Source organism: Pipistrellus kuhlii, unplaced genomic scaffold (genome assembly GCF_014108245.1).
Source record: "Pipistrellus kuhlii isolate mPipKuh1 unplaced genomic scaffold, mPipKuh1.p scaffold_m20_p_1, whole genome shotgun sequence".
Classification (NCBI taxonomy): domain Eukaryota; kingdom Metazoa; phylum Chordata; class Mammalia; order Chiroptera; family Vespertilionidae; genus Pipistrellus; species Pipistrellus kuhlii.
In genome coordinates this window covers 144,973,681-145,001,011 of record NW_023425404.1, presented here as the reverse complement: position 1 = coordinate 145,001,011, position 27,331 = coordinate 144,973,681, and the positions used below count along the sequence as shown (strand labels likewise).

At 39.9% G+C, this 27,331-nt stretch overlaps 1 protein-coding gene and 1 long non-coding RNA gene across 3 annotated transcripts in view; both read right to left on the bottom strand.

Annotated features, from left to right (window-relative positions):
- Window positions 1-2,610: 2,610 nt before the first annotated feature.
- On the bottom strand, window positions 2,611-10,270 carry LOC118704143. Its single transcript, XR_004983308.2, has 2 exons — window positions 8,143-10,270; window positions 2,611-7,916 (listed from the first exon to the last, which is right to left on the bottom strand). It is a non-coding gene; the product is annotated as an uncharacterized LOC118704143 (long non-coding RNA).
- A 135-nt stretch (window positions 10,271-10,405) lies between these two features.
- The window catches only part of GPRIN3 (GPRIN family member 3), a 65,332-nt gene continuing 48,406 nt past the window's right edge, over window positions 10,406-27,331 (bottom strand). For both annotated transcript variants that reach the window (XM_036411489.2, XM_045570785.1), the window contains one exon: window positions 10,406-13,222. In XM_036411489.2, coding sequence (XP_036267382.1) covers window positions 10,829-13,108 — 2,280 coding nt within the window. In that variant the 5' untranslated portion in view covers window positions 13,109-13,222 and the 3' untranslated portion in view covers window positions 10,406-10,828. The remainder of the gene's footprint in view (window positions 13,223-27,331) is intronic.

Here is a 27,331-nt window from a genome sequence, read left to right as displayed (position 1 = left end):
CTCTGAAATCAATAAAAATATATTTAAAGTTGAAATTTGAATTCAGTGTTTGTTTGTTTTGTTCTAAGCCTGAGTATTTACTAATATATTTCTTTGAACATCTAATTCATATGGATTGGATTTATATACAATACCTGCCAAGGTTGAGACATATGTGGAAGTGCCCAGCAGAACATCTGGCATATAGCCATTATTCTTTGTATTGACTTTGAACAAAAAGAGCATAGATAACAAGCAAATACTTTCCAGATTTTTAAGAAATGTATCCTGCTTTTAAACACCTATAATATCTTTAACAATAACATTCTGCTTAGTTTTTTTTTCTTTCTGTTCTGAATAGCAGGCCAATGTTCTTATGCAGTTTGATTGAGAGGTGTCAAGAGGAATAAAAAATAAATGTAGGAAATATCTCTGAAATGTCTATACTCCCATCATAAATCTCTCTGAGCACTTTCAGCTTCTATTCTGACAAATTGAATTTTGACTATGTGACTCCTCGGTAATATATTTAGAAAAACTGGCTGCAGAACATTTGGATCATTCCAAGGGTCTAAAGATTTTAAAATTCTGTAATTTAGCTCACTGACAGTCGTGGATGGTCTTGAGAAAGATTAAAGAATGTTGTACTCTTGGGTTCATTAAGGATGTGTGGTAGATTGAAAGAGATCTTGTGTGGGTCACAAGAGGCAGAAACTTCACAAGAAACAAGAAGTATTTTGAGTGCACAGTAAGTCCGGTGAAACCCAGTTATGCTAAATAGGCACTTCTCATGTTTACTACTCAACAGGAAAGATGTGGATGAGTAAGAACAGTTGGCTGGAAATAGCACCTAATGGGAAAACACATCTGCTGGTGGGACACAATCAGCCACCAGCCTAAGACAAATAATCTCAGCCCCCATGAAGACTCCTGCTTGATCTAACTTCTCCATGAATAGCATTCATATCTTTGGAAACATTTGAGGTTGAATTTTGCCAAGAATCGACGTCTAAGTATATGATTTGGATAATGGCAGCCCTAAGACACTCTTTTAGTCTAAACAGTGTGTACTTATACTAATTGAGGGAGTAATTGAGGGAGTGTATGGCCCTTGGAAGTTTTAAAACAACTACTGTTGAAAGTTAACAGAAAATTCACTAAATCATTTTTTGGGATTTGGGGTTCATAAATCTTGTAACCACCCTGCTCTACAGTTCTTTGATGAATTGAAATCAGACTCATGCAGGAAAAAGGGGTCCAATTAAAGTCTTAGTTTTATTAATAGGTACGCTAGATTGGAAGGCATGGCTTGGCTTTCCATCTCCTAGAATCTAGATAGCAGGACCCTGACTTTGCCGAGGAGTAGTCAGAGAGGCTGTATATCCACAGCACATATCTGAATGGTCCTGGAAAAGAGGCAGCTAAGCCCAGACATGAGACAATATAAGCTTGAATACAGATGGTCCATGCCACTGTAAGAGTGGATGGGCCTTGTCATTTAAACCCCTTCCAGTATTTTCATGCATGTCAACCTCTCACTATTCTCACCAAACAAGAGCAAATGTACGTGCGCTCGCACACAAACACACACACACACACACACACACACACAGACACACACGACTGTGCCATCAGGAGCAGGAAAATCCACTGCTTCTGATGACTGCAGGTATGTATTGTTGATTCGATGGAAATTCAACTCCACTGTAGGTTCCTAGTAGAAATGTAGGTTCCTAGGAGAAATGTGTCACATTGAAAATTAATTGGTTATAAACACCTAAGGGCTCAAAGGGCAATTTCAACAGCAGTGGCAAAATCAGTAACAATAATGACAAAAAGCACAGTAAATTTTCATCTGTTACATTTATTATGGAAAATGAAATGCAAAAAATATTTGAAAATTTTAAAGGTAAAACTAAGTCATCAGTTGAATTTCATTCATTCATCCATTCAAAAATCAAATTCAAAATGAAGGAAGAAGAGTATATAATTTCAAAATCTTGATCTATAAATCTAATATTTCATCTTTTTTCTAGGAAATAAAATTTAATTGGTAGGTCAATTTCTGGAGGATGGGGACTTTCTCGAATAAACCATTTTATGATCTTGTATATAGACATCATGAGGAAGTAATTAAATATATTTGTTGATTTCAGAGAGGAAGGGATAGAGAGAGAGAGAGAGAGAAAGAGAGAGGAGAGAGAGAGAGAGAGAGAGAGAGAGAGAGAGAGAGAGAGAGAGAGAGAGAGAGAGAGAGGCCCCTGGGTGTTGAGCCTGCAACCTGGGCATATGCCCTTGACTGGAATCAAACCTGGGACTTTTCAGTCCAAAGGCTGATGCTCTATGCACTGAGCCAAACCAGCTAGGATGAGGAGGCAACTTTAGATATTAATATTGGCACATTCATAAATGGAATTTTCTTTTGGTATTCCTATATCTTCAGTGATTTAACCTACACTACACTTTTGGTTTTTCTCAGCTGAGTATTTACAAACATGAATGATTCTCACATTGATAGCTATTTTTTTTTTTGGGGTGGCACTTGAATGAAAACACATCTTCCAAAATAATTACATAAATTTATCTTCTAAGCAACAGTAAATATTGACAAAAAAATCAAGAATTCGGGTATGCTGTTCTTATAAACAAGTATGTTTTTATTAGTTAAAAAACAGAGCCAGCTGTAGTTGTAACTATAGTGTTCTTGTGGTTGGTTAACCTTTTATTTTTATCTTACATATAATGATGGCACATTCATTCTCTAAAATACAAATACATATTAAATGGCATCATTTACTTTCTAGTGAGAAGTGGTTATATTTGTACTTTACCATGCAGAATTCTCTGTTAATGGAAAATTCTGATATTTCCCCCTCATATCTTAAACCAAATACTTAGTCAACATAAGTTTTAATGTCAAGGAATTGGGGTCAAATCATATTAGGTTTTAGGGACCAGATCAGACTTTTTTATTTTAATAGTGTATTTCCTTTCAGAAGAAATGAGAGAAACTCAAACAACATCAGTTCACAGATTGGAATTGTGACAAATTGAAAAATATTGTCCAGTGTTGACATTTGCTAGTTAATGACTATAATCTTGTTATCAAGTCCACACAGTATCACCTATTATTAATAATAGTAATTTATTTGAATCCATCTTAAAGAACTCACAATTGTTCATATTCAATTGTCCTACCAACATCATCTATAATTAAAACAAATTTTTTTCTCTAAACTTCTCTTTGGTGTTGCTAAACATTGTTTGACTAATCTTAAAGAAAAAAAAAAGAATGTGTACAATAATTTTTCACTTCATATGATTATTACACTCTTGAAATCTAGGGATATATCCTTTAAAAAAAATGTAGGGCTTTTATCAGCCTATGCAAATAAATACACTAATAAATGTACAAACAGAGTCTACAAAACATAATTGGTTTTCCCCAGTATTTGTCATTTTCAGATATAAAATTAGGTGCTTAAAGAAACAGTATTAAACCTTTGTAGCTGCTCTGGAACAGGGTGTGCCTCAGTAAGATGCTAAGTAGATTTCTGTGGCCCAGTGGAGCTTTCCTAATTTTCCAAATCTGCTACCAGAGAGTAATACCATTTAATGGAGAATCTGACCTGATACTAATACTAGTATGTGTAAAACAGAACAGCCATAGAAAGATGCAGTTTTCAATGAGTTGTTTTGTGATTTACTTAAATATACTAGTATGAATAAAATGCATTTATGTCTGCAAGCTATTTACAGTATGTGGTGTACACATTTTTATGTGTAGAAAATAAAAATACACATTGGTTAGCCCTTTTGAGGCTTTTGAACAGCGGTTTCTTCTTCCTGCTTTCCCATAGCTGCTTTGAGGATTTAGATAATTCATACGAGGTATGTACACAATCACACCCATAGTATGTATATCCTAGTCACACACTTAACATGGAGAGGATGTGTGAGGAATGTAAATCATCCCAGTGGTCAAAGAACTGACCTTACCTGTGACTAATGGCATGGTTAATTAGCCCTGGCATGTTTAGTAACATGCCAATGTACTGATTACTATATTCAGTCTTTGTGATAATTATGTAATCTACTTTTGAAGATGATTAAAAAAACCAACAGCCCTTTCTGACCTCCAAAAAGGAAAGGACTGTTACTGAATACACATGCACACTTTTGTTGGCTTTATTCATTTTTGTATATGTGCCTACCTTATGACCGAACTTGGCCTTAAAATGGGATATGGCATGTAATTTTTTCTACACATAAAAATAGAAAACCAACCACTGGCAGACCATACACATCTACAGAATGTATTGACATTCCACGACCAGCTACAGTATTATGCACAACATATTGTTCACAACATATTAATACAGCAGAGATAAATACATTTAGACATTTAGTAATTGTTAGTAAGTATTCTTGAGTTTTCAGGCCCCATTGACCTTTCTCAACCTCAGTTAAGGTATCTCAAGATACCCTTAAAACAAGAATTAGTCTCTCCTCTCCTGTAGGGATTCAGGAGTATGACTATAATACTGCAATCTCCTGATTTATCAATATCACTTTAAGATATGATGGAAAACATTATGAAAAATAATTTTACTCAAAAAATGCAGTTAAAATGAACATTAAGGAATCTAATAAAAAAATCATTAAAATTTACTGATAAACCTGGATAAGCTTTTTTACTCATTTAATATATTTACTCTATACATAGTCTTTACTTGGTATTAAAAGCATTGATAAGAACCAGAAAAAAATTCTGTAACTGCTTAAAAGTTTTTCTAAAGAATAGACAATTTAATTTTGAAAGTAATAAAGAGTAATGCTAGCAGCAATGTCAAAAAGCAAGCTATAATTTTCACCCCAGAAATAAGCGAATGACATACCCACATCTTAAGAAATCAAAAGAGAAGTCTGCGTTTCTCTCCCATGTAATTCTCCTTAACACACTTAAACCACTGGTGTATCATCATAATTATCAGCACCCTGGCTGATCATCAGTACCTTTTACTGAAGTGCAAATTATGTGACTTTCATTCCGACTGTTTTGCAGCCAGTGGAGTTGAGCTTGAACTCAACAAGATACTTGATGAAGAAGTAGTACTTAGGAATGCCCATCGGGAACATCCTTTTCTTTCTGTAAGGCATTATTTGAGGCCCTTTTTGATATAAGTACTCATGTTTTAGTTACTTTACATTTGGAAAACTATGTTTTCGTAGCAAAGGTGGGCAGTCCTCCAGGCGGAATTAATCCAATTGCTTTACATGTCAAGTGTCCTGGAAGAGTAATTACCATATGTTTAATTTCCCCATTTCTCCAAGTTTCCAGGTGGAGCTGTCTTGAGTTTTAAGCTAGCAAGGCTTTCTGACTCCTTTTCTGTATGGGCTGCTAACCATATCCCTAGTAATGCTCACGGGTGTTGTATCTCTTTAATAATCTCATAATCAAGCTTCTCCAGTAAGAAAGGAGAAATGAGCCGTTACATCTTTTATCCTGTGGGTTAAAGTCTTCTCGGAGCAGACCATGACTATAGAGTGGTGTGCCCATAGTACTTGCACTTGCTGGTATAACTGCCTCTTTTTGGCACATTATTGCTTGGCTTTGATTTCATATTCAACAGTCTTTATTCTCATGATTAGTTTCTGAGATATCTGGGACTTAAAAAACACACACACATACCAAACTTGTAAATAACACCTTGTTGCACCATTCTGGCCTCCACAGTCATTTCAGCAAGGCCCATGGTTATTTAAATGTCCTTTAAAATGATCACCACTTTGATTACCTAAGAGTAATTTTTTAGGCTATTTTGTTATTTCTACCTACACATATATACAGATGTATTGGATTTACTTAGAGAGGTTTTTTGGTTGTGGCAAGTGAGTAGGTTAGCTGGTGAGTGTTCACAGTTAAAAGTAGTTGTCATGACCTCTGGTTATTTGTGAGACAGAATTTTCTCACCTTCATCCACTCCGTCTAGGTCCTTGGTCATTGCAAATCAAGTTTATTTGATTTCTGTTGCCAAGGAGAGTTTGCCCCCCCCCAAGAGTAGGATAAAGTTCATAAGCATCTGTTTCAATATTTACAAGACCATTTTTTCCTTTTTTGAAAAAATGTCTAAAATTATGTAGCCATCCTGAGTCCATGTGTCTGCACAGATGACATTTATAATTACTCAGCCAGTTGCAGAATTTCATTAGGAAGGATGGGCAGGAGATTCTGCAGTCACCTGTCATTTGCCAAGTGGCAGCAGCTGACCAGCATTTGGAGCAATTCAACCAAAAGGGCTTCACACACGAAGCATTGCTAACAGGAAACAAATGCTCAGATATGAATATAAAATAGTAAATACTGAAGCAAACGTGGACAAGATTTCTGATTTACTGTATAGAAAAAACAAGGGAGGGGACAAGATGGTCAGCTCATTCGTCAAGAGACTGCTGAGTTCACTGTATAGTTATCACAAAGGGAAATTCACAGGCCTCATTTCTCAAACACCAGTTAGGACAAAGCAGGAGAGAATAAACAGCATCGTCTCCATGGCAGCATTGTAGACAATTGATCAATCAGACAGGTAGAGGTCTACGAAAGGCTACAAGCTCCTAATTTTCAGTAAAAACACATGTACATATATGCAAAGCTTATGCTAATGTACTGTTTTTCTTTATATTGATTTTTAAAAAGTAGACAAGGGATGTGGTGAGTTAGATGGTACTAGAAGTGGACAAATCTTTTAACACATGTACAATATGTAGGAGGAACATTTTCACATTTAGGTAGTAAAACAGAGCAGATACAGCCAAGGCCAAACAATTTACATTAATAGCATACTTATATAGATCCCCTGTAAACACATTTTAAAGTCATGTCATAATATATTTTTCATGTGGTATATACAGGTATTCCAGAATGATAGGAACTTCTTTCTGGCTTTCTATTTTAAGACCACAGCTCAATCCTATTAAGATTCAGTTTCAAAATTCAAGCTCCAGGTTATGTGTTATACATGCATATTCAGTCAAACTCATTTAAATTTTGATATTTAATCTATAGCATGGAGAACACTGATATCTGAAATAATGAGTATCAGATAATTCTAAAGATTAAAAAGACATAAAAAAATCAAATAATATTCAATGTGTCTATACATACTAAGGTAGAAAATAATTCTCAGATAGGGTATAAATATATTATTTTGGATGCAAACAAAAAGGTTTCTGGTTAGCTTTAACCTAATAAAATATTCAACTCATGCCACAGATCCAAAACACACAGAGGCTGATTAGGAGCTTACTATATGTGAAGTAATTGGTCTGTGCATTAAAACCATTAACCAAGAAAGACAAAATTAGAAAAGCATTAAAGATAATTATATGACAGTTGAAAGGATCTGCGTTTTCTTGTCATCATAAAAATAGGAAAATCATGATTTAAATGAAAACATCTATTGTGTACTGAGAAAGCTGCTTGGCCTCTTAACATTTCAAATGTTTCATTTCCTTCCAGATTCTCTGTTATAGCTCATCTTTCTTTTACTGCTGGTTCAAGAAACATTTCATATTTATTTACTTAATAAAACACTTGCTTAATTTATTTCAACAACTAAAATGCATTAAGAAGAATCAAACCATAACCAAAGAAATTAAGGACAAAAACAAACAACTTTCAACCCAATGTGTGTTTTGCAGGTAAGGAATAGCCAAACAAGTTCTCAGAGTCTGCCATTCAAGTTGTTTTGCAACCCCATTTATTGAGTGAACCTAAGGAGTCATGAATGACATAGTGAATGTTTATGCTGTGTCACAAAGTGAAGGCAACATTTCAAATCAAGGTTTCACTGTGAGAGTACACAGGGTATCATAATGTAAAAACATGGTTGTTTTGAATAGGCTCCTATCTTATTTATCCATTTGATGATCTATTTCTGTTATTTTTTTTTAAATATATATATTTAGTGATTGCAGAGAAGAGGGAAAGGAAGAGAGACATAGAAACATCAGTAATGAGAGAGAATCATTGATTGGCTGCCTCCTGCACGCCCCCCACTGGGAATTAAGCCTGAAACCTGGGCATATGCCCTGTCCAGGAATGAAACTGTGGCCTCCTGGTTCATACATTGATGCTCAACTGCTAAGCCACACCGGTCAAACTCTGTTACTGTTTTTAAAAGCTTTTCCTTCTATAAGATTCAATAAACAACAAAACAAGAAAGCTTTTGAAATATATTTTCTGACAATTTCTACAGTGTGGCAGAAGTAAAGATAAGTAATAAAGAAGTCAGGGTTAGTACCAGCACCAAGGAAAACCAGTAAAAGTTACTCTCTCAAACATTAAGTTTTACCGAGAGGCACAACTACACCTCCAAGTTTAGTTCTAATTAATTTAATTTTAAATTGATTTAATGTGAAACAAATGCCGACAACTCTTTGAGGCCTCTGCCTCATTTAACTATGTATAAGTCATGTGGTTACTTCAAACACATGAAAATAAATATTATTACCAGATACTAAATTCTTCCTTTTCTCCTATGTTAATGCAGGAACAGCCTGTTCTAGCCACTTTGCACAGAGGATTACCTGGGGCCCACCCAGCTGCAGTGGGTGCTGCTGACAGCTGCCACTGTGTACACAGGGTGTTCTCTGTGTGTACACAGCACGTGTGACAACGTGTGAGGGAGACGACAAGGGGAGCGAGAGATAGGAGTGAGATTACATCCTGGAAAAGGCATCTCTGACAGCAGTGACATGAACATAATTACAAATTGATATTTAAGGCCAAAAGAGATTTTAGACAAAATCTCTAATCATTAAATAATAATGTGATTGCTAATTTGATGGTGATTTCTACTTTAGACAGCATTCTTAATAGAGGCCAACTGTTAAGGAAACTAAAAATTATATCATGAAAAAATTCATTATAAATTCCAAATACAACCTCCTTTAAGTACCATTCTCAGGCTCTGAGAATGCTGTGATTGTGGTCTACTATGCAGGCCCTGTATACAGTCCAATCGTTTTTGAAAGAAATCCATGGCTATTATTAATTCAGGTTGTGTCCAGCGTAGCTTGTGTTAAAGTTCAAGTATGATTTCCTCCAATATGTTCAGCATATGCCAAAAAGAATTTTTAAAAAATGCCAAAACAGGACTTTGAGTCCGTGCAAAAATGGCCTTTACGAGTATCCGGAGAGGGAATTCATGGCCATCTGTCTCCTCTAGGAGAGTGAGTTTAGTGAAGGCAAGCAGTGCTTCTTCAACATCTAACAATCTGATTTTCTCAATGCAAGGTGGTGAACAGAGATCTCCCTACAACGAGTCCAGGAGCTCTAGCTCCTTCCCCTCTTCCTCACTACCCACTTCTCAAGCCACGGCTGGTCAACCTAGTCCAGTGCCTGCAAGACACTCACGGATCCCATGGACAGGGCCATTTCTGGAAGCAGGAGGGGGCTGAGCTCAAACAGGTGCCCATGTTCTCCAGGACCAAAGCTCAAACTGTGTTTTAGGAAGAGCCTCTCTTTTATTGGGTTTAAAGGATGAGATATGATGGCATTGCTCTTAAAATCAACATTTGCAGAGGTCACCTTATTGCTATAGGTTAGAAACATAAGCAATGACATGATATTAGTCTACACCCCAAAGCGGTAAGGGAGCTTGTGTTCTATTTGCTGTGGACTACATTTTCTATTGGAAGTTACTGAACCAGATCAAAAGAAACACACAAACTGCGTCCTGTTTACTGCAGTCTAAATGAAACCCACTGTTTTTGTTACTCAGGAAATTTTCCTGTTTTTTTTTTTTTTCAACATGGAGAGAAGAGTGTTCACTGGTTATTTATTATTCCTTACCAGAACTTTAACATTTCAGTAGAATGTTTTTGGAGGACATCTGCACAACATAAAATTTAGTATTACCAATAACTTGATGACTTTTTTTCAAGAATTCAGCCCATGTACTTCCTCTGGGGTAAGGAAATGGGAATTTAATCTAGTCTGAATCACAGAGATGCGTCTTGCCTTTGGTGCTGGAAAAATCTGTATCTATTAATTCATGTGTTATGTGGGCAGTATTCATATTCAAAAGCATAACTAATTTCCCTATCTTAACTTCCTTACATTTATGAAGATGTATAACAAGGTTCACAAAAATGACTCTGGAGATGTTTACAAATATCAATTCATATTTGGTAGCTTATGCATTTAAATGCTTTTACTTCATGTCCTCTGGCCTAGGAATGAGTCAAATTTTGTTTCACTTTTTTTTTTTTTTTTTTTTTTTTTTTTTTTTTTTTTTTTTTTTTTTTTTTTCCCGTGATGGTTTCTTATCAGCTACTTCAATTTTGCACGGTAACAGCATCCTTGTTGCAATAGGACTAGAAAGTGTAACGGGGGCTTTGCTCATAGCGTTTCTGGTATTTCTAACACAACGCCGGGTTCTAATGGAAATACCGGAGTGTGCTCCATTGAGACAGGGACACAAAATGACACACGTGTAATGACAGTGCTGGTTCTCTAAGCAGCAACATATGCAAAACCCAGCGAATTTTATTTCCTCCTGATGGAGGTGGAGCACTTTCAGCGGAGCTTGCTTTGTTCTTTCTTGCAGAGGGAAATGCCTTCATTTCCCTTGTGTGATCCCCAGCTGAAAAAAGTATTTTATTTCGCAGAGCTCCAATCAGAGGACCCAACAATTCTTGGTAGCAATTTCCTGTAGTTGATACTCCCTTTCTCTGCTTGGTTTGGGGGGGATGAGGGTTGGGGAGATGGGGGGGACCAGGTGCGCTCTGACCTGGAGGGACCCTTGGGAAGGCCCTGCAGGGGCACAGGGGCTCCCACACGCTGTCAGTCTAGCACAGAGGATGGGGCGGGGCGCACGCAGCAGTTGGGGCGCCGGAAGTTCTGCAGCATGGCCTGGAACACGCCGTGCTGCCTGCCCTTGAGCTTCTTATGGGAAGAAGAAGTGTCCGAGGAGATGGACCTCCGGGCCTGGCCGCTCTGCGCTTTGATGGACTTCTCGTGCTCCCGGATCTGCCTCTGCAAATGGTTCTGGATGGCGACGCCCAGCGACTCCGGGTCCAGGGAGGCGCCATACACCTCCCACGTCATGCCCTGCTCGTCCCACACCACGTCCCGGACCCGCTTGGACTGCTTCAGCTGCAGCTTGGCCTCGGCGCCCAGCTGCTTCTTCTTCTCCCCCGGGGTGAGCCCCGCCTGCGCGGTCACGTTGAGCTCCTTGAGGAACTCGCTCACCCGGCTGGCCCGGCGCGGGCTGGCCTTGACCGAGCGCGAAGGAGTCTTCTTGCCCGAACTGGGGCTGGAGTCCCCACCCATGGACTCGGACGGCAGGCTCAGGCTGGTGGCCGGCTTGGCGCCCTCCAGGGGATTCCTTACCGGGGAGGGTATGGGACTGGCAGCTGACCCCGAGCCTCCGCTTCCTTGAGATTTAGGATGGAGCAGGAGGGTGGTGGCCTCTGCCCTGGCTTTCCCCTCCAGGAGATCCGTGCCTTTAGGTCCTTGTTCTGTTCCTGTCGGGAGAGGTTCAGGCTTCTTCCCTCTTGCATCTCCTTGATCCGTGGGGTCCAAGCCCCCCGACGGGCCAGTGTGGCCGGCAGGGCCACAGGAGGCATTGAGTTTGCAATCAGGGTCTGAGTTGTGGTCACTTGTGGTTTTCGCTGCCAGCTCCGATGGCCTTGTGTCCAATGTCCCCAAGGCGTGACTAGTTTCACTTTGACTTCCTGTGCTGGTGGAAACCTGGTCTGTGAGGCTAGCTTTCAGGGAACTAGAATGAGCAGGAAGCTGTTTGGAGGTCATCCCTGGGGTCATCCCCGCTGACCTCCCATCCTCAGTACAGGTGTCCTGGGCATTACTGGATGCCTCGCTGATGGATGAGGTCTGGAGGACCTCCCCTGGCAAGCTCACCAATCTGCTACCCCCTTGGACCTCGGTGGAAACAGCTGCAGCTGCCTGGATGCGTACCTCTGGCATGAGGCCGGGGCACTGCCCTGACCCCTGGGGGGGCAGCTTGTGGACGGACAGCTCCAGCGCGTGGCTCCCGCTGCCATGGCACAGGACACGCAGCTGCTCTTGTTCCGAATGCTCGGGAGCAGGGCTTCCCTTTAGGAACGCAGTGAGGATGCTGGGGCTGGTGGAGACCGACCTGCTCTCCACACTCGTCACGGCCTGCACCCCCGCATCTTGCTGAGCCCTGCTGGGGACGTCCTTGGTCTCGTTTTCAGCCTGATGGGTCATCGTGCTTGCTTCTCTGAACCGTGGTGCCAGCAGCGTCTCCTCTGGCTCCGGAGGAAACGCCGAACCTTTGCCAGGGAGGTGGGGTGGTTGAGGTGTCACAGAGCTTGCGGCCTGGGTGTCTGAGGTGGCGGCAGAGGGCTGTGTATTCCCTGAACATCCGTCTTCTCGAGCTGGAGAGTCACAGGCCCTCGTCTTGGAGTCGGAAATGGCTCCCTGCCCTTCCCCTGCAGGAGGGGAGGCGTGACTGGGCACCCCAGGCGCTGTGTTTGCCGTCTGCACCATTCCCGGGATTGTGTCTTGAGAAGGAAAATCACAGGGCACTTGATCTTGGCTGCTGAGACAAGTGCCTCCCACAGGACAACCCGGCGTCTCGGATTGCTCTCCATCCGAGGTTCCCTGTGATTTCCCCAGGGTGTCTTCAGATCCTGAGGCGGCGCTGGCATTAGGCTGGTCCCCTGGGATGGCCTGGTGGGTGTGCTGGGTGGCTGGCATGGTACAGGCTGTGTGTACGAGATCCCTCGCTGCTGCAGAACACGGGGTTGGGGCTGTGGGCTCGCTGTCTCCTGGCCGCCGGGTATTGCCAGGGGAGTTGAGTGCGGGAGGTGCTTTCTCCACCTCATTGAAGATGCCAGGAGAAGACATGTCTGGCCGTGTGGCCTCATGCTCACAGGCCTGCATCAGGGCCTCAGAAGCTGCCCTGGGGCTGAGGGCTGCTCCCGGAGGCTTGCTGGAAAGGCCATCTGTGTTCTTACTCTGGAGGGCTGGTTGAGGCGGAAGGGAGGCAGCCAGTACCTCTCCTAGGTCGTCGTCTTTTTCAGAAGCTGTGATCAGGGAAGTCTTAGTGATTATTAGAGGATCAGGTACAGTCCCCATGGAGTTTCTCTTCAGGGAAACCTCAGAGCTCTCCCCCGAGCAGTAGTCCCACTGGGAAGCTGTTGTAGGTCAGAGCGAAGACATGATCAGGGATGACTCCTCTGAAGGACCGATCTGTGAATCAAGGAAACAGAGCTATTAATATGACGGAGCATTTAAGGATTGAAGACACACCTATTCCTTGTATAACGGCTCATACGTGCATTAAAAAATCTTTCCTCTCCAAATCTGTTTGTATAAAAATACACAGATCATGGAAAGTAGATTTTGGAATTTTTTAAAACTATACACGTGTTATTTTGACATATTAGTTTGATTTTGCATTCCACTTCAGTCTAGCAAATAGGTTTTTAATGTATTTGCCTAAGCATTTGATAACTACCTTAAAATCATTTGTGTAATCTGATTTACCAGATATCAGAAATTCTGAAAATCCTGTAAGCTACTTTGATCAAACCAATAAGTATTGAATATAGGACCCAAACAAACTTGTTAAATAGAATATCCAGAAATTGATCCACATATAAATGAGGATTCGATGTAGAACTGGAGAGGCATTCCAATTTAGTGGTAAAAGGATGCATTACTTAAGATAAGGGACTATCAAACTATTTATTCATCTGAAAGAAAAGAAAACTAGGTCTTTATCTTACACCAATTCCAAAAAGAAATCCTAAATGGATTAAAGGTTAAAATATAAAATAAACAAAAACCAAAAAGATAGATTAATCAATCAAGAACTGTCCTGTAAGAGAAAATAGGAACCATAAAATAATTTAGGGTCAGGGATGATAAACTTCCTTTGGAAGGCAGAAAATACATCAGCTATAAGAAAAATATAAGCATAGTTATCTAAATAAAGTAAAAAAATTTTGCGTGGCAAAGATACCATTAATAAATACAGTAGATTTTGGGGGGAAATGCTTGTAGCTCAAGGAGACAAAATAGCTCATTGAAAAAATGGGTAAAGAATATGAAAATACAATCTGCAAAATCGAAAGTCCAACAACCAACAAGCTTATGAAAAGATGATCATATTCATGTGTAGTCAAAGAAATGCAAAAAAGTGACAATTAGATTTTACTTTGTAGCAACTGCTCTTAAAAAAAAACTTTAAAAGACAGTTATAACACTATAGCCTGGGGAGACATCTTGCTAAAGAAAGTATTTTTATTAACCATAGATATGAATGTGTATTGTTACAGCTTTCTTAGGAAAACAGTTTAATGTTTATGACTAAAAATAAACATGTCATTGACCCAGTGATTCCAATTGAAACAAAATACCAGGAGACATATATATATATACATACATATATATATATATATATATATATATATATATATATATACACACACACACACACACTATATATATATATATATATATATATATATATATATATATATGTATATATGTATGTTTAGGTACAAGTATGTTTACTAAAGTACTATTTGTGGAGGCAAAACTAGAAACAAGTTGATCTCCATGAATTGGGGGAATAGCAAAAATAATCAAGGCATATATCTACTGTAGAACATTATGCAACCATTAAAAGAAATGATTGCCCTGGCTGGTGTAGTTCAATGGGTCGGAGCCTTGTCCTTTATACCAAAAAGTTTGGGTTTGGTCAGGGCAGATACCCAGATTGTGGGTTCAATCTCCAGTCAGGGTGTGTACAGCAGGCAACCGATCAATGTTTCACTCTCACATCAATGTTTCTCTCTTTCTCCTCTATTTTCCTCTCCCTAAAATCAATAAAAACACACCCTCGAATGGAGATTTAAAAAAATAAAAATAAAGGTAACCGCCTCTCCACTCCTCCACCCACAAAAATATTAATTAGGCTATAACTTTTCACTTGAGATTTCCCCAAGTATGGTTGAATGAGAAAAACAAGGTACAGAGAAGACTATTTAAGTTTTTATTTTTGTAAAGCAGTGGCATAAAACACTACCTAGGTATGTGCTATTTGTGTGTGTGTGTGTACAGATATGTTTGTATGTGATTATATTAATTTTAAAGATATTCAGAAGAAGACATATTAGGTATTAAATAGAAGGAGTGTGATGAGTTGGAGACAGAGAGAGTTGGAGATACCCAAAGGTAGGAAATTTAAAAAAATTTTAAAAAGTGTATCTAAAAATTTATTTGTGTGCCTTTATGCATGAACGCTTTTTTTATTTAAGGAAAAGATAACCAGGTAATGTGAATAAAGCAATGTTTCAGAAACTAGTGGATGACTATGTTTTGCTATTACCTCTATTTCTCATAGAGTCTATGACCTCATGCTAATCACTTAATCTTTCTGGACTCCCAATTAACTCATTGGAAAAATAAATTATATTATTTCAGAGGACCTCTGTTGTATCGAAATTCAAGAACCTTACATATTTGTATGTGATGGATTATAAATCAAATAGCACACTCTTGACTCATACTATAAAGCAGTGGTTCTCAACCTTTCTAATGCCATGACCCTTTAATACAGTTCCTGATGTTGTGGTGACCTCCAACCATAAAATTATTTTCATTGCTGCTTCATAACTGTAATTTCGCTACTGTTATGATTCATAATGTAGATATCTGTGTTTTCCAATGGTCTTAGGTGACCCTGTTAGCGGTTCTCAACCTGTGGATCATTGAAGTAGCAATGAAAATAATGTTATGGTTGGGCATCACCACAACATGAGAAACTGTATTAAAGGGTTGCGGCATTAGAAAGGTTGAGAACCACTGCTATAGGGGTCAAAATAAGGCAAAGGCAAATTTGCTTGGGCCCAGATTTTGAAAATACATAATTTTATCTCTTAGTTTAATGTTATTTGTTTGATCAATAATCATATGAAGCCGAAGCCGGTTTGGCTCAGTGGAAGAGCGTCAGCCTGGGGACTGAAGGGTCCTGGGTTCAATTCCGGTCAAGGGCATGTACATTGGTTGTGGGCACATCCCCAGTGGGGGGTGTGCAGGAGGCAGCTGGTCGATGTTTCTCTCTCATCGACGTTTCTAACTCTCTATCCCTCTCAATTCCTCTCTGTGTAAAATCAATAAAATATATTTTTAAAAAATAATCATATGAAATCTAGCAGTGAATCCAACTTATCTTCTCCTCTAAATCAGCTCTTCCTGCTAACATTATTAAAGATAATGGGTTGAATATTTCCCCATCTTTGGTTTTTACTACTTCCTGCTCATTCAGACCATGTCTTCAGTTTTTGTTCATTTATTTGTTTTATTTATATTTTAAATGTATCTTTTGTTGAAAGTATGCCAGTCCCCTCCCCACCCCCCCCACCTGAGGTTTATATTCCATTTCTTCCTTACTGCAATTCTCTGTTCACTTGCTGTGCCCTCTCCTTCTTTTGTATCTGTCTTTATTATACTCTTCCTTCCACTCTCTGCTCTCCCTCTCCTGAAAAAGCTTATTTATTCTTTATGGTCCCATTTAAATCCCACTTAGTTTACTTTTTGAAGGCCTCTAAAACCTTCAAATCATCAAGTCTCTCTATTTTTTGTTGTTAATCCTCACCAGAGGATTTTTTTTCCCATTGATTTTTCAGAGAGAGTGGATGGGAGGAAGAGAGGAGAGAGAGAGAGAGAGAGAGAGAGAGAGAGAGAGAGAGAGAGAGAGAGAGAGAGAGAAAGAAACATTGATGTGACAGAGACACACAGATTGGTTGCCTACTGCATCCAACTCAACAGGGAGGTGGGTGGGGGGGATCAGAGTGGGGATCAACTTGCAAGGTAGGTACATGCCCTTGATCAGGAATTGAACTCATAGGTGCATAGGCTGACACTCTAACTACCGTGTTTCCCTGAAAATAAGACATCCTCCAAAAATAAGACCTAGCACATGGAAAGATAAGACATCACCTGAAAATAAGACCTAGCACCACAACTTCGGGTGAAAAAATTAATATAAGACACTGTCTTATTTTTGGGGAAACAGGATATTGAGGCATGCCAGCCAGGTCAAGTATCTCTCTCTTTTAAAAAGCCCATAGCTAGGTTAATCTGTGTCCTTTGTATTAAGCTTTTAATGCAGTTTTTGTACTGTTGTTCCTTGTATAAATGCCTTATTTATCCCAAAGTACTTTAAGCCTCAGAAGGGAACGGGACAAGCTTATTGATTATTTTTCATTCACAGGACACTGCAGGATCTTGTGCATAAAAAGGTATTAATTGATCCAGCTGGTGTGGCTCAGTGGTTGAGTGTCAACTCATGAACCAGGAGGTTGCATTTCAGTTCCGGGTCAGGGCACATGCCCGGGTTGCAGGGTTATAGACTTGATCCCCAGTAGGGGGTATGCAGGAGGTAGCCAAACAATTATTCTCTCTCATCACTGATGTTTCTCTCTCTCTCCCTCTCCCTTCCTCTCTTTGAAATAAATAGAAATATATTTTAAAGGGGTATTAATTGATCCCATTTCTTTCCAAAATAGCTACTATTAATGTCCTACCAAACTTCAAAATAATAAGAAATTTAAATCTATGGCATGAAATAGAAATGAAAACACAATAAAAAAGAGTGCTGTGTTTGGAAGTAAGAAAATAGTTGTATCTTATTTATTAAATTTTATGTATCTGCAATTCAGTTTTAGACAATTAAAGATAAGTGCATTGGGCACTTGCTAAAAAAGCTGGAAGGTATCATAAAACCAGGAGTACAGAATGCCTCCTATATCAGACCTTGACCCAGAGCCAAGAAACCTGGTTTGCCAAGAGGACTATAAATTTTGAAATGCTCAAAGTTCAGCAACCGAAAGGTGAAAGATTTAGAAAAAGATGAGGGATTTCATAAAACTCAGTCCTTGAACTTACTACCATTATCCTACAGATAGCTAATAGTACTCATTTAACTTGAAAAGGTTGTTTTTCTTTGGTTGCTTTGTTAGTTGAGGTTAATTTATCATTTAAGGAATAAAGATGGAAAGCCCATTAACACCTGTAATTAAGAATCTGATTTATGAGCAGATAAGAAGTCAACACCACTGGATTACACAGACGGTGGTGTAATTTTCACAGCATCTCCATGTGCTTGGGAGAGACTGCCCACATTTTGAGACAATCTTCCCTCTACAACTCTCCCCCTCCTTGCCCCAACCTCTCACCCACCAAATATTGATAGCAGAAATCTTTAGTTTCCAATAGATTAGACATATAAGACATTTAAAAGGTGTAATTACTCAGAAGTTTAGAATGAGAATCTGTCTTAAAATTACTCAGAGTAAAAAATATCAACCAGATTCTAATTTAAGATTTAACATAAAAATTTAGATGTTGTAAACAGGTGGCTCACATACTGACTGAATTCCTCCTGCAGGTGTCTGAGTGTGTGTGTGTGTGTGTGTGTGTGTCTGTGTGTGTGTGTAGGGGAGTGTCCTCCATGGTTTTAACTTCCATTCCCCCCCCCCCTTTTTTTTTTATTTCTTTGACTTTTTGAATTGAAGAGAGCTTTCATAAAAATCCAGAATTCTCTCTTTAAAAACCTAGAACGTATGTATTTCCAGAAAGTAACACTAGATGGCGTTGATAAGGGCTGTTCACCTGGAAGGCCCATTCACTCCTTCACATGACTTACCTGGGCTTCTGTGGACAGCTGAGTTTGAGAGCTTTGCTCCAAAAGCACTGACAGAGTAGAATTCCCAACCTAACCTCTAGTCCTCTGAAGGCAGTTTGGCATTGCATTTAAGAACATGGAAGCAGGGGTGAGAATCCCTGGGTTAGAGTATCGGTTCCAGTCCCTAACTCCATCTCTATGTATTTTGGCAACTAACCTCTCAGAGCCTCAGTTCAATCTATAAATTGGGGATAACAGTCATAGAATTGCCTCACTGAGCTGTTGTAGGGGACAGGTTTAGCATTTAGAACAAATAGCGTGTTGGCATATTAAGCACCTGATAAGTGTTAGTCTCCTTAAAAGTCTCAATATTTAAGATTGTGTTAAAGATTGATTCCGACACTTGTTAAAATGGTAAGGAAGACTTTAGTTAGGACTAATGCGATAGGTGCCAAGATGGTCTCGGGAGGTGAATATGTTAAGTATTTCATTTTATGGCGGACTACAATTTCACGACTTTATATCCTCATAATGGAACTGTTGTACTAAGGCATATGTATTTATTTTAAATTTATCAGATATTTAAACTGTTTTGAATAGTATATCAAATAGATAAAGAAACGAAAATGTTCATTACAGTCTTATATACAATAGCCAAGCTATAGAAACAATCTCTGTGCCCATCAACAGATGAATGGATAGATGACATATCCACACAATGGGATATTATTCAGCCATGAAAAGGAAGGAAAATCTGCTATTTTTTACAACATGGATCAATCTTGAAAGCATTATGCTAGGTGAGATAAGTCAAACAAGGACAAATACTGTATAACATCACTTACATGTGGAATCTAAAATGCCAAGCTCATGAAAACAGTAAAATGGTAGTTATATGGGATGGGAGGACTTGGGGGGATAAGAGAGATGATGTTTATGGGTACAAACTTGCAATGAGTAGTAAATAATCCCACATATCTAATGCACAGTATAACCCTAACCTACTCCTCCCCCCCCCCCCCCCCCCCCCCCCCCCCCCCCCCCCCCCCCCCCCACACACACCAAAGGATGGCGGGTTTGATTCCCAGTCAAGGGCACATATCTGAGTTGCAGGTTCATTCCCTGGCCCTGGTCAGGGTATGTGTGGGAGGCAACCAATTGACGTGTCTCTCTCACATCAATGCTTCTCTCTCTCTCTCTCTCTCTCTCTCTCTCTCTCTCTCTCTCTCTTCCTCTCCCACCCTCCCTCCTTTTCACTCTTTTAAAAATCATTGGAAGAAATATCCTTGGGTGAGGACTAACAAAACAAAAAATACATGGTGGGTAAAAGTAGGCTTTCAGTTCCAAGTATGCAAACTTTTTTATTATTAATTACTAATGTTATTCTTGTAATATTATTTATTATTAAAATATTTTCCATATGAACACCTGTAAACCTACTTTTGCCTGTGTGTGTGTGTGTGTGTGTGTGTGTGTGTGTGCATGCAGGGCAGCCTGGATGGCATTAACACAGACTATGATGACATTCACAACTGGTCTCTTATGAGGCCCGGCTTGTACATGGCTGACACCCCGAGGGCTCATTCTGAAAACAGTGGGATCCACGACTATGCCGTGCTGCCTGTTTTCATAAAGACACCCTCGCTTCATAAGACAGGCAGCGGGGAATTTCATCCCTTTGGACTTGCACCAAAGCTGCTCTGGTGAGGAGAGCAGTGGCCAAAGGGCTGGAGAGAGGCGTGGCAGTCCGGGACTGGCAGGATGCTGGTCCCTGCAGGTCATGGCAGTGGTCCTGTGCCCACTTCCGGACTGCCACCTTGCTGGGACAAGGGCTCCCAGATGTCACCGTATTCTTTAGTGATGTGCAAGAGTTACAGGCACCTAGGCGTCTCCAGCCATCTGATAGCAGTGTTTAGCCCTCAGATGGATGGTGCAAAGACCCTGAGAGAACAGTGAGGTGAGAGAAGAGACTATTAAAAAATGTTGTCTGCCATCCCGTTCCATTCTATTTTATTTGCTCCCTTTAACTGGGAACTGGCCTAGATCATTTGCACTCTGCACCCGGCAGGTCCTGGCAGTGTAGTTTTAAGGAGAGGCGATCCAATCCTAGGAAGCACCCACAGGCTTCAAAAAGCAGTTCCTACTTTCTTAAAAAAAATCATACCCTCACACCGATAGTGGCCTCAAATGCACTTTTCAAAGATATTAGCAGGAAAATTGGTTCCTCCTTTCAAACGGAGTCTAACGCAAATCAGAATGGCCGGAGAGAAAAGAAGGCTGCTTTGCTGAGTCCAGGAACAGTGTCCTGTGGACATTCCGTTATAATGGCTACTTTAATGAGGGCTCATGAGACAGGATCGGCATCCCCCTCCCTTTGCTGTCCTTTTGTTCAGCACTGTTCTAGAGAAATGAATGCATGGCCTGTTATCTCATTGAATTCCATTGTAAGCAGGACTGGACAAAAACCAAGAAATAAAAAAAAAAGGCTGTGAGAAGCACGAAGACCTCAAATATATCCTCCCTCTTTTGTCAAACTGAGCAGACGGCTTCTACATTCACAGCAGATTGGAATCATATGGTACAGCAAGCACTTATTTATTGCTTTCTAACTTCCAGACGCTGTTGTCCATGTAAACTTATTTAATCCTCAGAATAACTCGATGCGGATGTACCTCCCTGAGTTCCACTTGGCAGACCTGAAAACCGAGGTGGGTCACACAAGCAGGAAGTGGTAGAGACCAGATACTCTGGCTCCAGATCTATATTATTAACCAATTTAACACAAGGGAGAGGCAGGAGCATTTGTGTGTGTGTGTGTGTGTGTGTGTGTGTGTGTGTGTGAGAGAGAGAGAGAGAGAGAGAGAGAGAGAGAGAGAGAGAGAGAGAGAATAAGAGAGAATAAGAGAGAGAGAGAATGAGAAAATGAGAGAGAGAGAGAATAAGAGAGAATAAGAGAATAAGAGAGAGAGAATAAGAGAGAGAATGAGAGAGAGAGTGAGAGAGAGAGAGAGAATAAGAGAGAATAAGAGAGAATAAGAGAGAGAGAATAAGAGAGAGAGAATAAGAGAGAGAATGAGAGAGAGAGAGAATGAGAGAGAGAGAGAATGAGAGAGAGAGAGAAGCTTCATGACCTGGGCAAGAAGCATAATCAGATAATAAGGAAAACAACAAAAAACTAAAAAAAACACATAGCCTTGCCTTTAGGAATTCAAGCTAATAGAGGCAATCCAAACAGAAGTGGCTGCTCTTCATAATGATGAATCCTGTGTGGATGTTTTAAGCGTCCCAGATGCTCCTGAGAAGCTGATGGAAACTATGAACCTTCTTTCTAGAAACGCAGACCTAAAGACACCTAAAGACTATCTTTTAGAAGACAGAAGAAACTTTTAGCTAACTTGAAGATTAACACAATAATGAGCTCTGTTTATTTTGGATCAGGTGGGAAGTGTTTAGTGATGTGCAAGAGTTACAGGCACCTAGGCGTCTCCAGCCATCTGACAGCAGCATTTAGCCCTCAGGTGGATTTTTTTTTTCTCTCAGCAAAATAAAGACTCAGGTTTTAGTAACAAAATAACCCCTCAATAGCTCCATTTGCCTACTTGTGTAGATAATTCATGGCTAAGTATCAAAGTTGCCATTTAAAAGTGCCTAAGTAAGTTATTTTTCTTAAAAAATTTGAACTCTTCTAGAGAAGAAATGATTAATATAGTTTTGTTATTTTTAACCTTCTCTAATCAAGCTGGCTCTTATCAATTACCTGGTCTGCCTGACAGATATTAGAATGTTTTCCTTCTTTTGCAACTGAGGCTTGGAGGACAACTGTAAGCTTATCCTAATTGCAAAGAAATGCACAAGGACCTTAGAGCTAACCAGTGATTTAAAAAGCCATTAGAAATGGACTAAGCAGTTCTACACTGGCAAATTTTTTTTGCATTTGCATTTTACAGCCCTGTGTTCAATATGATCAAAGCTGCCCTGCATCCCAATTTTCTGCAGAATATAGTTAGTGCCACTCAGCCTTAGAAAAAGTATTCTGGACCTTGCTTCATTCCTCCCTGACCTTGCTGATCTGCTGCTCTTTTCCCTGGCTGCCACACTCCTCCCTCCCTCCATCCCACCCCCAACCATGGGGCTCTCGGCAAAATTAGGTCTCCGCTCCACCTGCCTTCCTTCCGGCAAAGGTGGCTCCGAAGAGGAGAGGTGAGCGCCTAAGCTGAGACACCTGCTGCCTGGCCCCGGGTCCCACACTTGGGTCCTTAATCGTGTTGAATGCTGGGAAGGTGTCTGGTGGCAGTACTTGCAGTGATGGATGTCATGGATATAAATACACAGGGAGCTGGGCACGGAGCTTGTCAGTTGGGGTTCTTTTACTTCGAGAGAATTTGGGGGAAACCTAGAGAAGGCCAGGTTATGAAGCAGATAGATTTATCGGGCTTGGTCTGGACCCCCTGCGGGGTTACTATTTTGCTCCTTGTAAGGAGGACCTGTGTGTATGAGAGAAAATTAGGGAGGGCTCTCTCCTCTTAAGAATGAATAGTTCCTTTGTGCGGTCCAGATCTTTATTTAGGTTTGGCCTATGAACTGTGATTTAAAAAAGAAACGAAAAGACAGAGAATGAAACAGCCTATCACTCCTTGCTTTATAGTCAGTAAAACACTAAGTCATCAGGAAATACTTAAAAGTTTTGATTTTTGCCTGTAAGGAGATTGCAAGCCATTGGCTGAGGCAAGACAAATTCAATCTAAAGCTCCCCATGAGCAAGATAGCATACAATTAAGTGACGGATACTGTGTAATAAATCACAGTTTAATTTAGAAGTGTAAATATTTCTTATTCACTTGACATTTCCAAAAGAATAATCTTTGATTAAAAAATAAATAAATACCCTAAGTCGTCACACTGAGACACTTACAAAGCAATGTTAACCTCTATTCATTAATTTAATAATTAAGTGCATTCTTTGTGCTAGATATTCAGGATACAAATATAAATTAAGATGCATTCATGTTTTGGAGTTCCTGCAAATATTTAATTTCAGTACAATATAAATGTGGTAAAAGAAACAAAACTCAAATGTGCTATAAAACACAGAGAGAGGACTTGTTATTTTACTTGAGAATCTTAAGCTTTGTAAGATGTTGTTGAATGGGATCAAGAGGAAGCAGAGGTTTTCTAGGGCAGATTTCTCACCTCCACACTACTGACATTTGGACCAGATAATGCTTTGTGGAGAGAAAGAGGGGCGTACTGTCCTGTACACTGCAGGACATGTCACAGCACCCATGGCCCCTGCCCACTAGATGTCCACCCCAGGTGTGACAACAGAAGATGTCTCCGAACAGACTGTCAAAACTCAGAGGGCTGGCAGGGACGGGGGTGGGGGGGGGGGGGGGGGGGGGTGGGAGGGAAGAGATCAACCAATGAACTTCTATGCATATATGCATAACCCATGGACACAGACAATAGAGTGGTGAAGGCCTGGGGTGGGCGGTGAGGGTAGGCTGGGAGAGGTCAAGGGTGGGGGGAAGGAAACATATGTAATACTTTCAATAATAAAGACTTGAAAAAAAGAAAGTAAAATGTCTCCTAACATTGCCACATATCTCCTGGGAGACAAAACTGTCCCCAGGCGACAATTGATGGAGGAGATGAGTATATGCACCTTTGCTAGAAAGAAAAACCCTTAGAATGACAACTTGTGAGTTGATGTAAGAGAGTTTGAACTTACTCCACCTAGATAGCAACTGATGATACAGTTTTCAGCTTTCAATTCAAAGATAGTGCTCTTCATACTCTATATGTGAGAATGCAAATTAATACAGCTTTTATAGAGAACAATTTGGCAGTATTTGTCAGATACATGGCCACACACAGCTTGGCTCAGCAATTCTATTTAAGACTATTCATTGTATAAAATAACAAGATGTTAGAAGCATTCTAAATGTATATTAATAGGGAGAGGGTTCGCTACAAAAGTGCAAAGCCTATTAATATGGAGGGGTTTGTTACTGCCAAAAATACTAGTAATATACTAAGCAGCTGTTTTTAATAATGAGGAAACTCTTTATGTATTGATATGTAACAATCTCTAAAATATACTAAGTAAAAACAACAACTAAAAAAATAACAACACACACACACACACACACACACACACACACACACACCACAAAAACCAATGATAATGATTAAAAAAAAAAATCCTAAGATACAAAGCAGTTTGTTTAATAGGTTACCATTTATATTAAAGAGGGAAAAGTGAATATCTTTTGCTTGTATACACATAAAATATCTCTGAAGGATAAATAAGAAATTGCTATCAGAGGAGGGGAACTGGCAGTGTGGGGGATAGGACACATGGAAGACTTTTATCTCTAATCTCTACATCTTTTTGTGCTTTTGGAATGTTAAACTATATGAATATATTGCCAATTCAAAAATAATAAAAATTTAAAAGCTGGTGGTCCTCACTCTGACAAAACTGAACATGTGTACATCTTTGAACTCTTCTGTCAGTGATGATGGATTTATGCTGGTTTCTCCTTCCACACCCGTCTCATCTGCTCTTTGCTATGCGAAGAGGTCAGCCTAGCCATTCGACTAGTAAAAGGGAACCACGATTTTCTTATCTGCCTAGGTGATCTACAAGATAAAAGCTAGGCACTGCAATTATTTTTCATAGTCAACAGCTAAGAAATTCTTTTTAAAGTGATATCTGTTGGGCCACAAAATAGTTTACTTAAGTTTCTTTTTCCTTGTCTCTCTGACTCTTGTTTATCAGTTGATTTCTCTCCCCCCTTCTCTATTCTTGGCAATTCTAGCAGTTGGTCCTCAAATCATACACCCCTCAACTAGTACATCTAAGGAAAAGTCAAGCTCTATGAAATTGGGGTAAGACATCAATAAAAATGATAAGAATAATTGATTTATTTTGTATATATTTTGAGAATTGACTGAATGTCTAGATGTAAAGTTTAGAAAAATATTTTAATTGCTAGTTATCAAATATATCCTTTCTGTCACTACCAAGCTTAACTGAATTGATCATAACACGGCAATATCATACCAGTTGGTCTCGCAAGGTCAATTCTGAAGAGTTGTTGCTGATGTCATCTTTTTAAAACACATAAATATGTCCCTTATCTGTGCAAAATTATTGTTACAGTTCTCCATTACATTCTCCTTAGCATGGTCTAAAAATGTTTTGCACTATCTGATCCATTTATTTTTCAAGACTGGTATCCTCTCTCATTGTCATTTGCCTGATCTTGTATGTTACTGTTTTTTCTTACAACAGGCTTCAAAGAAGAACTACTGTCTTGTTTTATAGATGAGAAAACCGAGGCTCAAAGAAATCCAGTTTGCCAAAGTAGCACATGCAAAGTGACGGAGTTGAAATTCAAAACCAGGGGAGCCTGATTCCCAAACTCTACTGCTTCCAAGAGGACAGAATGGGAGGTTAAAAGGAATTCATGATGTAGGCAGATAAAAGACAAGCCAACAAGTGGGGTTACTCTGAAAAACATTTTGAAAGAGAATTCCTCCCTCAGCTTTTCTGTTTACATTAACAACAAGCAATTGTCCTATCTCTCATCTCCAATAGCAGTGTTTTTGTTTTTAATTGTTTTACCAACATCAGGGTGCTCTCACATTTTGCCCTATGCTTTGTTCTCCAGGAAGAGAGCAAAGGCAGGAACGTGGGCAGAGTGAAGAGTTCAGCATGGCAGCAGGAGCTGAGCAGCGGGGGAGGGTAGAGAAATACAGTGCCGGCATCTCACAGGGCTTCTGTAGGCCTTCGCTCTCGTGTCACCTCCTCAATGAGGACCTTCCAGATCAAGCTGCTATTACATTGGACGTCCTCTGACTTCACTCTCTGTCACTTCTTTTTCATAACACTAATCAGCTTCTAAAATACCAAAACATTTACCTACTTACTGTGAGTATTGTACATTGACGTCATCCCCTGCTGGCAGGCAGGCTACGAGAGGGCAGCATTTGTCTACTTGTGCTCATTGATGTACAGGAAGTACCTAGCGACTGAATGGCTCATACTAAGTAAGCTCTCAGGAACCTGTGCTGAATATTGCCTTATTTATTTTAGCCTGCTTTCACAGTATGCCATGGTTTCTATGATTTCATTTAGCTTTTACTGATTGCATTTAAGGATAGGTTTTTCTTTGAGGACTTGTACAGGCAAGGTAAACTGTATATTCTGGAAGTTTTATGGATAAGTGTAGTTCAAAATATTGAGTTATATATAAATAAGCCAGTCTGAGAAAGATCAGTATCATGATCTCCCTCATATGTGGAATCTAATGAATAAAATAAACTGATGAACAAAGTAGATCCAGAAACATAGAAGCATGGAACAGACTGATGAATTTGAGAGGGAAGGCATGAGAAGGTGGGTAGGTGGGTGGGTGGGTGGGGAGAGATTAACTGGGGAACTTATGCATACTAGAGGCCTGTTGCATGAAATTCATGCATGAGTAGGGTCCCTAGGTATGACAGGTGATCAAGGTCAATCTGTGGGGAGACCATCAGGGCAATTGAGGCCCCTGCTCAAACCTGCCTTGGCTTGGTGCCATCCACTCATCTGCTCCACCATCCCACTGTGGTCCCACTGTCGTTGGGGCCCATCCAGGCTGGCAGCACCTCCGCTG